Source organism: Etheostoma cragini, chromosome 24 (genome assembly GCF_013103735.1).
Source record: "Etheostoma cragini isolate CJK2018 chromosome 24, CSU_Ecrag_1.0, whole genome shotgun sequence".
Classification (NCBI taxonomy): Eukaryota; Metazoa; Chordata; class Actinopteri; order Perciformes; family Percidae; genus Etheostoma; species Etheostoma cragini.
This window is the reverse complement of record NC_048430.1, coordinates 9665882-9679321: the sequence shown is the minus strand read 5'-3', so window position 1 is coordinate 9679321 and position 13440 is coordinate 9665882. Positions and strand designations below refer to the sequence as shown.

At 40.9% G+C, this 13440-nt stretch overlaps 1 protein-coding gene across 11 annotated transcripts in view; it reads right to left on the bottom strand.

Annotated features, from left to right (window-relative positions):
* LOC117939147 (dystrophin-like) overlaps nt 1-13440 on the bottom strand; it is a 359537-nt gene that overhangs the window by 163017 nt on the left and 183080 nt on the right. For all 11 annotated transcript variants that reach the window (XM_034864183.1, XM_034864184.1, XM_034864186.1 and 8 more), the window contains 4 exons: nt 2415-2515; nt 1724-1835; nt 1453-1566; nt 2-157 (listed from right to left, as the gene is read on the bottom strand). In XM_034864183.1, coding sequence (XP_034720074.1) covers nt 2-157; nt 1453-1566; nt 1724-1835; nt 2415-2515 — 483 coding nt within the window. The remainder of the gene's footprint in view (nt 1; nt 158-1452; nt 1567-1723; nt 1836-2414; nt 2516-13440) is intronic.

The following is a 13440-nucleotide window of genomic DNA, read 5'->3' as shown; positions in this document are numbered from 1 at the left end:
CCTGTTTGCAGACGTTCTCCCACTGGCCGTTGAGATCGTCCAGTTCTTTCTGGATGTGGATGGCAAACGGTGGCTCGGCTTCTTTCTTTAGGTACAGGCCCACTTCATTGATGCCGTTGACGCTGGGTTGGATGGTGTGGATGTCATTCACCAGAGCCTGGCCAATCATAATGCAGGAAAAAGGTTACACAGGTAGAATTAGGACTGTGAATATTTCAGAGTGGATCACATCTGTGGTTCAGTGTCTTTACAGGTGGTCAGTTAATCTGTTTCCTTTCAATTTCCTTGAGAGACTCCAAGATATTTTATAAGCTCTAAGAGTTATTTTTAATGAATTCGTTGGACATTTTAATCCCAAGAACACTTATCTTCTCGTCTACTTTTTACCTAAAAAATGAGAACTGTGATTGTGAAAAGTAATTAAAAACATTTTTGTTTGTTTGGTAGAAAAACAGATGTGTTTTTGTGTTGTTTTTACCTTTGAGTCAGTGTGTGTGTCTGCGTCATGGCAAAATGTTGTCCCGGAGACACCTACTAAGCAGATTTAAGTACTTTGCCAGGTGTTTATATTTCTCTATATTTCTGTCTGCCTGCGGACAGATTACGTCACTACGATCACAACTATGCAAGATACAGTCACAAAACTGTGTGAGATCAAAATAAAGGCCAAGTGCAAAGATAGTCGTGGTCCGAGCAAGTAAGGGGTTAGGAAAAAGAGAAGGGGCCATAGCCCCCCCCCCCCCCCCCCCACACACACACACACACACACACACTTTACGCCCCCGGCCTGATCTGACATCGCAGCTGGCGTGATCCTATCATAAGATTGTCCCTGGTTGGTTGAGTTTTAACCTTTGTACGCATGGCCTATACTAGTGACCCATTCATTAACATCAGTAACGTAAGTACAGAAATTGCCCAGGCATCTTCCTAGCAGCCAGCCAGACCAGCCAGAGCAAGCACCACCAATGGCAGGAAGACAGCCGTGATAATATCTACGCTGCCTAGCTTGGAAGTAGGACTGTTTCCCTACCCAGCCTGCTCCTGGCTGATATCCGTACACAGGATAGTGTAAGGGATGAAATAGGACTCGGGATAGCCCGGCGACAGGAGATTAGAGACAGGGATCGGGCTATTGCTCTTGGTGTTCCCCACCGATAGAGCGCGGGACTCCAGTGGGAAGAGGGTAGACTTGGTTTTCATTTGTGATGCTTGGGTCTCAAATTCAGTCAGTGTTGAGGGACTATGTTTACCTGCCAAATGTTAAATGTTAAGATGCTGGACATGTTATCTACTTACAGAATTTACCAGTGTTTTTGTTGCTGCTGTTTGTTTGTTTCCTTGTGTAGCTTACAGTGACGGGACTAAAACTGCGTTTTGTTGTGCAACCCTGTGTTGTACAAGGAGAATAAGTTAACCTTGAAGTAATGTCAAGATGCATGGTTTCCTCACCGTGCACTGCTCTAACTGTTTCTCCAGAGCTTCAGAGTCTCCAAGTGCTGGCCATTCCTCGTTCAGGAACACATCCACATCTGCCATCCACTTTTTTAACGTCTTTACATCATTCTGGTGGAGGGACAAGAGTGGGTTTTGAAGTTAAGACATGTCGACCAGCAGAACAAGCCCTGTATTACTTGGTTATTCTCTCAGACCAATATATGGTTCTTAATGAATTGCGATAAACTCTCAAGCAACATACAGTAATCCCAGTAATCAGTCTCACCTCAAACTGCATCAGTTTGGCCATGAGCTCCTGGATTCTCTGGGTGTTGTCTGTCAGCATGGTGCCGAGTTGTCTCCAACGTGCCATGACGGCATCCATCTCTATGCGATACCTACAGAAAATTACAGAAGCGTGTTGTTTTTTGACATGGCATAATTCCTTACCTATGCATTACTAATGCAGACTTCCTGTTTGACAATGGCTGTATGAACAATTAGAGGTATGTGGAATAATTTGGCAAAACTAATCCTATCATTCACAATAATGAGAAATCACAAACCTGATTATAGTTTTAGGAAAGACTTGAGAATGCTGCAATGCTTTTAATTCAATTGAACTTTCAAAGTTCAGTAGGTAACTTTTATGAAAACATGTTATTGTGATATTTGCTGAAACTGTCAATTTATCCTGACAATATGACACGAGGAAAATTATGTTCCTCTACCTCCGTCTTATGCACCTGTGGCATTTGTAAGTTTCCACCATGCCTGAACGAAAATAATCAATCAAAGCAGCGGAGACAAGTTGAATACGGAATGTTATGGAAATAAGCTGAATGTGCTTTGTGTAGGTTTTTATGTCTACAGAAAAGACCCTGAGGCTTTAGGCTTTGACAGTTTGGAACCATTTTATTTGTTTAATTGTTTTTGTCAATGGATTTTCTAGCACGCTATCATTTTTTATGTCTTACTTTTGGCTGATGTCTGGTGGAGCTTTCTGGAAGACCTGCTCCACAGTTGAGGTCAGGTAATCTACTTCCCCTTGGTGTTCAGCCAGAGCTACCTGGAGGGCCTAGAGGGGCCAAAGAGAGACATAATTGAAATTAGGAAGGACCAGGATGGATGCCTGGGGGAAGTGTAAAGAGAGAAAATACAAGTCAGAAGTTGTCTTCTGGCCATTTGGCCACTCAGTCTGACAAGTGGCGGTTTTGGCAATGGGAGGTCCAGATGTAGAATGAGAGAGGGAATGAGTAATATGTTAATCTGAAGTATCATAAAAAAATCATAGCTCCTTAAAGCAAAACTGAATACATAAATAAAAGTAATAATAAATTGAGACTTTGCATGCAATAGGTGCAGAATTAAAACACATTATATTTGTGTTTTTTTTGTGCAAAAACAAACTCCACTTGTGACATTTTTTGAAAAAAAGAACCATAAAAACATTTGAAGTACATTTCCTTACTAAAATGTTGAATAACAATGTTAATTTGTGTACTTTGTGTAAGGATGGGACGTTAGGGTTAATGGACACCTCAAAGGGCACTTACCTGCTTATACCATTGTTCATTTGCCAAAATCCAATTTTCCAAAAAGACCAATTTTTAAGACCATTACTTTCATGAATTTGACAATCAAAATCTGAAGTTTTTCAGAAATGCTTTTTTTCCCTGGTAACACCTGAAGGTTTGACTAACACCTAGAACAATCATTCCCATCCCATAAGGTTCTTCTTCTTATTATTATTTCAAATGTTCCAGTAAATAGGATGGGCCTTAGATACATCTTGGCAATTTAAGATACAGTACTTCTAGTCCACTAAGAACACTTTGGCTTAGAGATCAACAAGATACAAGATGGCGCCGCAGATGGCCGCCTCTTGACTACGCTCCATTGTGCTTTTCGTGTTTTTCTGAAAAGACAGACCAACGAGTCAAAGCTGGATTTACAGGCCTGCTTTGTCTGTACTGATTTGATTTTTTTTTAGGCTGCAGCCATTGATCTGGGCGAACAAACAGACACTGTGACATCTTACATCAGCTTTTGTGAGGACATGTGTGTGCCGACAAAAACCTTCTGCACATATAACAACCAAAAACCCAGGGTTCACAGCAAGACTCAGGCAGCTCCGTAAGACAAAAGAGGAGGCCTTCAGAAGTGGGGACAGAGTCCTGTATAACCAGGCCAGGAACACACTGACCAAAGAGATCAAAAGCTAAAAAGCTGGAAAACTGCTTTTCAAACAACGATCCTCGGTCAGTGTGGAGAGGCCTGCAGTCACTCACTAACTACAGGAGACCATCCCCCAACACTGCTGGTTCTCAATGACTGGCTGACGAACTGAACAGCTTTTACTGTAGGTTTGAAAAGGCAACAGTCACACCCCTCCCCCACACCAACTCACCAACTCACACTGAAGTGGATGTGCACCAGCTCTTCCAGAGGCAGAAGACAAGAAAGGCTCCTGGCCCAGACGGTGTGTAACCATCCTGCCTGAAAATCTGTGCAGACCAGCTGGCCCCCATCTTCACTCGGATCTTCAACAGATCTCTGGAGCTATCTGAAGTTCCCTCCTGCTTCAAACGCTCCACGATCATCCCAGTCCCCAAAAAACCCTCCATCTCCGGACTAAATGACTACAGGCCTGTCGCCCTGACATCTGTAGTCATGAAGTCCTTTGAAAGACTGGTGTTGGCCCACCTGAAGGACATCACAGTCCCCTTGCTGGACCCCCTGCAGTTTGCCTACAGGGCTAACAGGTCTGTGGATGATGCAGTCAACTTGGGACTGCATTACATCCTGCAACACCTCAACTCTCCAGGGGCTTATGCAAGGATCCTGTTTGTGGACTTCAGCTCAGCGTTCAACACCATCATCCCGGACATCCTCAGCACCAAACTCTCCCAGCTCACTGTGCCAGCCTTCACTTGTCAATGGGTCACAAACTTCCTGACTGACAGAAGGCAGCAGGTGAGGCACACGGACCATTAGCACTGTGCTCTCCCCACTGCTTTTCTCCCTTTACAACAATGACTGCACCTCAGGAGACGCATCTGTTAAACTCTTGAAATTCGCTGACGACACAACCGTCATCGGCCTCATCCAGGTAGATGATGAGTCGGCCTAAAGACGGAAGGTGGATCAGCTGGCTCTCTGGTGCAGTCAAAACAACCTTGAGCTTAACATGCTCAAGACTGTGGAGATGATCGTGGACTTCAGGAAGAGACCTCCCCACTCTTCCCCCCATCACCATACTCAACAGCACTGTGTCTGCTGTGGAATCCTTCAGGTTTCTGGGATCCACTATATCCCAGGACCTGAAGTGTTAGCCCAACTCAGACACCATCATCAAAAAGGCCCAGCAGAGGATGTACTTCCTGCGCCAGCTCAGGAAGCTCAACCTGCCTAAGGAGCTGTTGATCCACTTCTACTCAGCCATCATCCAGTCTGTCCTCTGCACGTCCATCACTGTCTGGTTTGGATCTGCCACCAAAAAGGACAGGAGCAGACTACAATGGACAGTTAGGACTGCAGAAATAATACTAGTTGCCAACCTACCCTCCGTTCATGACTTATACACATCCAGAGTCAGGAAACCGGCAGGAACCATCACTGAAGACCCATCTCACCCCCGACACAACCTGTTCCAGCTTCTCGCCTCTGGCAGGCGCTACAGAGCACTGTACGCCAAAACCAACAGATTCAGGAACAGTTTCTACCCACAAGCCATCTCTCTGATGAACAGCTGACTTCTTACCGTCAGTGTCAGGTTCAATTCTGGTCAATAACCCAGTTACACTGTCTCTATAGCAACTGTCTACCGGTTCCACTTATTATTCCACTTATTTAGTTTTATTCATCATTCTCATTCTCATATCTCACTTAGTATTTACTATTTATTCATCATTCTCTATCTCACATCTCACTTATTATTTATTATTTATTATTTACTATTTACTCATCATTCCCATTCTCACATCTCTCTTATTTGTTATTCATTCATCATTCTCATTTTCTATTACAGAACTGTCCATAATGTTCATACTGTTCATATTGTAATATAATAACATAATACTATTTATCCCAGTATCTTTGCACTATGCTCCATATTTAAATATTTTTTATTGAACTCTTTGTTCACTAATGCCTCTATATTGTTCTGTTTAGAGTATGTATATATTGTATGTATATATTAGTGTGTGTATTTTTTTAAGCACAGTGTGAGCAATGATACTCTAAAGAAAAATTCCTTGTATGTGTCCTCATACCTGGCGAATAAAGCTGATTCTGATTCTGACAAGCCAGACATTATGCTAACCAGACACAAAGTCAGTTACATTATGCATGGTTGACAATCTGTTTACCAACAAGACAAGCTAAATGTACGGGATGTGCACTGTCGGGTGCAGCCTAAAGTAGCAAATTATACATCAAATGAGATGTGAGATGATTGCTAGGTGTGAAACAAAGTAAGTTCAGAGGAGTGGTGTGACTTGTGTCTTGTGTGTTAGAGCCATCCTGTGTTGTTCAGAAGATGAGGCACTGAAGGACTACACTAATACCTCTTTCACAGCAATGACCAGGGTTGGGCACTAGTTATCTTATCATTGTCCAACCCTTCTTTTGGAAATCCAAACCAAGCAAGTCAACCTGGGTATATCCCTGGTCATAACAATTCAGGTACAACTTTGGTCAGGGAGCAGTGTACTGTATAAGAATTACCTTGCTAGAATTACCTTAGTGCTAGAAATGGACTGGGCTTTCCATGTCATATTTAATGACCAGATAACATCACATACTCCAGTCCAGGTGTATACCACAATAACTAATGGTTTGTAGCTACTTTTTGTCATTATAAAATAAGGAGAGAGAAATTAAGCTTAAGCTTACTGTTTAACAGATGATTTCTCCTCCTCTGCATTTCATTCATTGCAGCAGCTGGTCAAGGAAGAAGGCTGCTCTAGTATCAATTTATGATCATTTCAAGACAATGGGAGAACATTTTTCTTAGGTAAATATCATTAAAAGTAAAGATAGGCTTTACTGTCAGCTTCTCAACTCATGTTAAAAAATACCGGGGCAAAAAAAGAGAGATTTGCGCTACCTGGAGACCTGTGTCTTGAGCGAGAGAAGGGAGTGAGAGTGGCAATGCTGAGAGAATTAAGCTCAACCTATTTTTATAAGTTTCCGGTCCGTTCAGTATTTACAGGCAGTTTTGCAGTTTATTGATGAAAAGAGTCACAAATCAATCCTTTTCCTGGCATTTCTTTGACACATTTATAAACATAGTAGAAATGTAGGAGGAAACTCACATCTACGTATGATTCATCATCAAAGCACAAGCCCCTGCATGGCATGTACCACTGACAGACAGAACAAGTGGCTGATATCCAGAAATCATACCAGTGGCTGGAAAAAGTTGGTCTGAAAGATAGCATAGAGGCACTATTCATGGCAGCGCAAGAATAGGCGCTGAGCACAAGATCAAAAGAGGCCGCAGTCTACCATACCAGACAGAACCCCTGAGGAAAGAAGCGCCTGAGAAAAGAAGCCTGTGAGACAGTCCAGCACATAACGGGGTGTAAGATACAGGCAAGTACAGCATACATGGCAAGCCATGACCAAGTGGCTGGTCTAGTGTACAGGAACATATGTGAGTATGAGTATAAGCTAAGAAGTCACACGTTCAAAGCGGGAGAACCCTCCAAAGATGGCTGAGAATTACAGGGCTAAGATTCTGTGGGACTTACAGATCCAGCTGTAACCATCAAACTGGGACAATGGCTCCAGCAAATTCCAGGAAGAACATCTGAGAACTCTGTCCAGAAGAAGAACACAGTCCTTGGAACAGCTAAGATACCCTCAGGCTCCCAGGACTCTCGTAGAGGACTCAAGTTTAGAGGAAGGAATTAGACAGCCCAGTATGTGGCAAGTGTGGAATTTATGTATAGTGTTACAATGCTAAGCTAACCTGAGCTTGTGACACAAAAGAACACGGCTAATAGAAGTCTGAATCTCATTTCTCAGCCTTACCCCTTACCCCTTCCCCTCATTTTTGGGCGTTCACGTGGGACCTAGTGGTGTCCCAATTGTTAGGGGTAGGGAATAGACCGAGGGCTGTATACCCCTGGGAACCGAGTGTGGACGCGACCTCACTTGTGAACACATAAGCAACAATGGCTACCACATCGAACAGAGAGACACAAAAATGTAAGTACTTTTGGCTTAAACAATTGATTTAAAAGTTAAGACAGTCTTGTTTTGTGGTCTATGCAGTCCTGTGCATATATACTTGCGACCATGTTCCTAACTGAAACTTTTTTAAATTGCTAGCTTGCAATTCTAATGCTAATCGCTAACGCTAACGTGGATTTGCACAACAGTCCCACATTTCTCTGCCTTGAATGGACTGTATACATCACATTGATTGTATAGCTGTATACATATTAATATTAACGGTCTATGATACATTGCTACGTGCTTTACATATACCGTCCTGTATCACACAGGAGGACACAGCAGCTGATCAACTTTGGGCTGAAAACGCAGAAGTTTCCTAAATCACATGTTCATGTACTGTACATGTTGGTACTGTATAATTGTAATCATGCACAATTAATTCCTGTTCATTGTTCATGCACTTGAATATTGTTGTTGGTTTTGATATGGGACATTGATGAAATGTGAGGGAGGGGGGATTTCTGGCCAACAGGCTTCAGACTGGTCTGGAATATCACAACAGCTGTAGTTAATTTGTTTGTGGTCTTGTGTGTTTTTTTAGTTTTACACATATGAGTGCCTTTTTATGTGTGACATGTTAGTTATGGTTCTAATAGTTGATAATGGTTCTGTAACATAATTTTAACGTTTAACGTTTTTGTCTGTTATGTTCAATTTATCAGCAATAAAGACTTTTCGTTTTCAAAATGTTTTTGTGAACATCAATGACATTCAAAACGGTGATAACTGGAACAGATATAAAACACATCATGTGTACATGGTGTATATTTATGTTTACATGATACATGTGTATCCACATATGTATTGCAAACAGACCTAAGTACTACACAGTTAAGAACATCTGCCTCTGCACCACCAAAGTGAACATAAAATAACTATAAAATATATAAATATATAAACTACCCCTTACCCCTTGGTTTCAAGAGCCAATGGGTAGGGGTAAGACAGAGAAATGGGATTCAGCCTATCTCAGCTCACAACATCAATCCTCCTGTCTCGTTTTCCCTACATGTTGCATTTAATGTGAGAAACGACGGATGAAGCAGCAAGGGTCCTAGACAGAAGCAAACTGAAAAGCCTTCACAATCAATCAAAAAATAAATACCTTTGTTGAAATATCACGTGTGTTTATTTAATAAAACTACATGCATCATTTAGTTGTTGTTGTTGACAGGTGTACACGTTATCTTCTAACAAAACAGTGAGTATGTTTAGAAATTATCTTCTAATAAGATCTACAGTGGGAAATAAGATTGATTTTTCACTACAGTTTATGATGTGTTGCTAATGACAGCCTAGTCTCATGGCAGTTCATGGAATGGGCACGTTATTTAATCTATTGATTTGTGTACAGGTCTTGTTAATGTCGTTATTTTCGTGTGTCAATTACAAATTATGAAGTAATTTCTTTCCTTGGAGGCTTATTTCGTGATAACAGCACGATTACGGTAGCAAGTAGTATTGAAATGCTAAAATTTTGTTTAGGAGGTTGGTCAAGGTGGTGGATGGCTCCAACAACACAGGTATTTCACCCCAGAGACCAGGGATCGTGTCCAGCGTGTTGCAGTTCCTTTCCGTGTAATTCTCTTTCTAACCACAACCATCCCATTGTTGTTGGCGTGTCCAGCGTGTGACAGTTCCTTTCTTTGTTCCTTTTTTCCATTGTTGTGGCTGGTGTGTGGCGTTTCTTTTCCCCGTTTGTGCGTCCCCCAGGGACCGTGGATTGTGTCCCGGTACGAGTTGTTGTCACCGTCCCAAGTGTGGCGTTTCATTTACCCGTTGTTGCGTCCCCCAAAGCAGCCCATAGTCATGGCAGTTTGTGAAATGGTCACTTTTGAAAATTGTGACTTGTAAACGTAATAAAAAAGAAAATTGTAACATGTACACAAACGAAAAGTAGGGGAAGATGTGACGATGTTGTTTAACATTAGTCTAGTTTTCTTCTAATAAGCATTGGAATTTGGTTTATATATAGAGTGTAGTTTGTATGATTGATTGTCTAGATAAAGTATATTTGGAGTTGAATATGGCAATATGTGCGTTTCTAGTTATAGCATAATTTAGGTGTATGGTTTCTAATTGTGTCTGTCTAATAAAGACCACATCATTTCATGTTTTGGTACAATTTGATACAAAGTACGGCTTAATAAGTCTTACATGTACTGTTAACATGCAACCGTAAGTTTGGCCCATATGCTTACCAAATTTCATACATCTAGGTAAGAAACCACTGCAGGGGCTACTAGTTTGACATTTTTTAGGGGGCGCTATCGAGCCAATTTGCCATGCCCAAGCCCTAGATTAGACATACATTTATTTGATAACTTTATTTATACATTTTTAATCAGAAACAACAAAGATACAACATTTTACCAACCAATGTGAGAGATATATTTTCAACAAATTCTATAAAGGGGCCCAGGTTTTATATCTATCCCGTAAATTATTCTGATTATAACTCAACTTCTCTAATGACATCGCAAAAAGTACCTCTTTGACCCAGTGTCTAAACGAGGGAGGTTTCACAGACTTCCACTGTAAAAGAATTTGTCTCCGGGCTAGGGGTGTAATAAATGCTACAGCGTTTGCTGGAAGACCATAAATTGTTCCTCTGATTGGAATACCCCCAAAACAGCAACCGTTGGATCAGGATCCACTGTTCTGTCACAAATGAAGGAGACCGCTTCAAAGGCCCTCGCCCAGAAGTTGTTAAGTGAATTGCAAGACCAGAACATGTGACCCAATTTAGCTGGACTGTGACCACACCTCGGGCACACAGGATTGGTGCCAGAATGTATTTTGGTAAGTTTCTCAGGTGAATAATGCAATCGATGCACAATTTAAAATTGAAGAAGGCCATGTCTTATTAAGAGGTGGTGTGTATGCGTTTTAAACTACATCGCCATGCCTCGTCGGACAATGTAACGCCCATGTCCTATTCCCATGCCACTGGGGGGGGGGGGTCAATGACCAGTGCTGTTTTGTAGATTTTAGACGCCCTTCTTTTCATTGAACTCACTCATTTCATTGACATTCAGTTCATTCAACTGAAGTAAGAGGTGATCCTGTCCCCTGCATGCTCATACTTAGGCATACTGTGGAAGTCTCTCTGAGTGACGGGAGGGGAAAGAGCCATGCTGAAATTTACAACTGCTTATCAGTATGCAGAATGAGTTCCTCTTATCTACAATCAACTTTAATTAATCTTAGGCTATAAGGCTTGACCTCCCTGCTACGCCACAATACTAATATCAAGTTTTAAAAGGTTGCGCTCCCTGCATGCTAAACGGATGCAAGTCAAGCTTTACAAAATCACTGGAAATCTCTCTGTTATTACGTTCCTGAAGGTATAATGTAGCTTTCCATTAGAGCTGATACAATTAATGAATACTGCAGATTACAGAATATAGGATAGCAAACAACTGTAAGTTGTGAACGTAAGCTGCCATTTTATATTGTTTACATTTTTGACAGAGCAGTGGATCCTGATCCAACAGTTGCTATTTTTGGGGTATTCCAATCAGAGGAACAATTTACGGTCCTCCAGGCAAACGTTTTAGCATTTATTACACTTCTAGCCCGGAGACAAATTCTTTTACACTGGAGGTCTGTCAAACCTCCCTCGTTTAGATACTGGGTCAATTGATATTGAGCACTTTTTTTCCAAGTTATTTGCCACTTTTTCCAAGTTTTTCCGCCCCACTTTTTCCAACGTTTTTTGGGCCTTTTTCAATGTTTTTTTTTTGCAAGTTTTGATCGTTTTTGTCTTCCTTTTTGGTTGCTTTTTTTTATAGCTAAGTTACTTTTTTGGGTCTTAATGTCAACCAAACTGTAAGTGAGAAGGCTATATGACATTAACAATACAACAAAAGATGCTTGACTTTTTGTTTGACATTGGTCCAGAATATTCTTCAGAACAACTTTTACTGTACTTTATACTTAAAAAATATGCTGAAAAGCATAATATGGCAAACTCAAGCCTTCAGGAGTTGTCCACGCGTCTCTATTGCAAACTCTACAGCGTGGCGTGCCTTTGGCAAAGGGTAGGAGGGCTCTCTGCATCAGCCATATGCTTGGCCAGAAAGTGGTATTTGAGACTTGATGTACTCCAGCGGTAACTCAATTCACAGACAGAAAATGCAAATAACTTTGGTCTTGTCCAGCAAACCATCTGGAAATGCTTGAAACTGAACTTGAACTTGCCATTAAGAAACCCTTCTCTTTATTATTGCTCAAGGTTTGTTTCTGCTATCCATCCATAACTTCACAACTGCATAGCTTTCATATAAATGGAGCGGCCCAGGGCTCAAATCAGTGTGTGCCGTTACAAGGAAAAGGAATTTTGAATGGAAGGAATTTTTTACTTGTTTTTATCGTGTTAACTTTGACAGCCCTTGTATATTTATAATATTATTATTAGTAATAATTATAATACTATTACAAAAATAATTTAGTACAAACATGCGTATACTGTAATGAGCCACCAAAAAGCACTTAGATAAAACAACCTCCTCTTTGTAAAAGGGCACTCCGGCTGCCTTGATGACTCATTCTACAAAGTCTTAAAATTTACAACTGTGACTTGGGGATGTCCTGGTGTATCAGATGCATGCAATTTACTCACTAGGTCGTGGGTATGAATCAGACTCTTGCGTAATGGGGCATGTAATCTGTTTTCTCTCTCTTCGTTATACTCTGCCTGCTACCTCAAAGAGCAGAGGAAAAGCATCCTTTAAAAGAGTGCTGCTTTGGCAGTTTGGCATCGCTAGTGGCCATATAACTTTACAACGTAGTAAAACATTATTACAGTGTTATACAGCCCCACAGGATTAGGGAGCCAGCACCATTTTGGCATGTAATGGGAATTGTAGAGAGACGTAAGCAGCAGTCTTGTCAAGAGCATACACAGGGATACAGAGCAAATGCACCTATTTGCTGAATCCCAAATGACTCCTAGTAGACTCATTGTGCAGTTTGACACACACACACACACACACACACACACACACACACACACAAACACACACAGACACGGTAACTAAGCAAGGGTCTAATCTGAGAAAACGTATAATGTAATTAAATATAAATGGTGTAATAAACTCTGACAACATGGAAGTTGGAAATGTATTGAATGCCTGTACTTCATACAATCAGTGGAGATACTAACAGCAAACTGACAAAAAAAGTCAGTTTGCTGTTAGTAACTCCACTGATTGTATGACTATGGCGGATATATTTCAACAAATGAAATGTCAAAGACCTTTTTTATTACACAGACTGATGGGAGTAAAATTTAAAAGATAATATAAAAAAGTTAAATAATTCTAATGATAATGATATACAGTATTTGGATTGGATATTGAAATCATATAGAGGCGCCCTACTCTCATAAAGCCTATGATAGATATAATAACTCTATCCATCAATGCTGGAGAATTTCCTCAAATATTTGAACAAGGTGTTATAACCCCAATTTACAAAGCTCACATCTTTCTCATTGTCTGGGGGTCAGGCCACGCAGTCAGCAATGAAATCTATGTTGTCATTATATAAGCTATTATAAGCTATATGTTAGTTACATATTGTAATATTCAGCAAAAGTATAATTTATTAAGCTCTGATAATTCTGTAAATCTCTTGTGTGTGAACGGTCTTGCCCCAGAACTGTTATCTCAAATGAAGAATATAATAAAACTAAAGGGAGACTTGGCATACAGCCCGATCCGGTTGGGGAGAGTTCTAGCCTGTCCAAGGCTC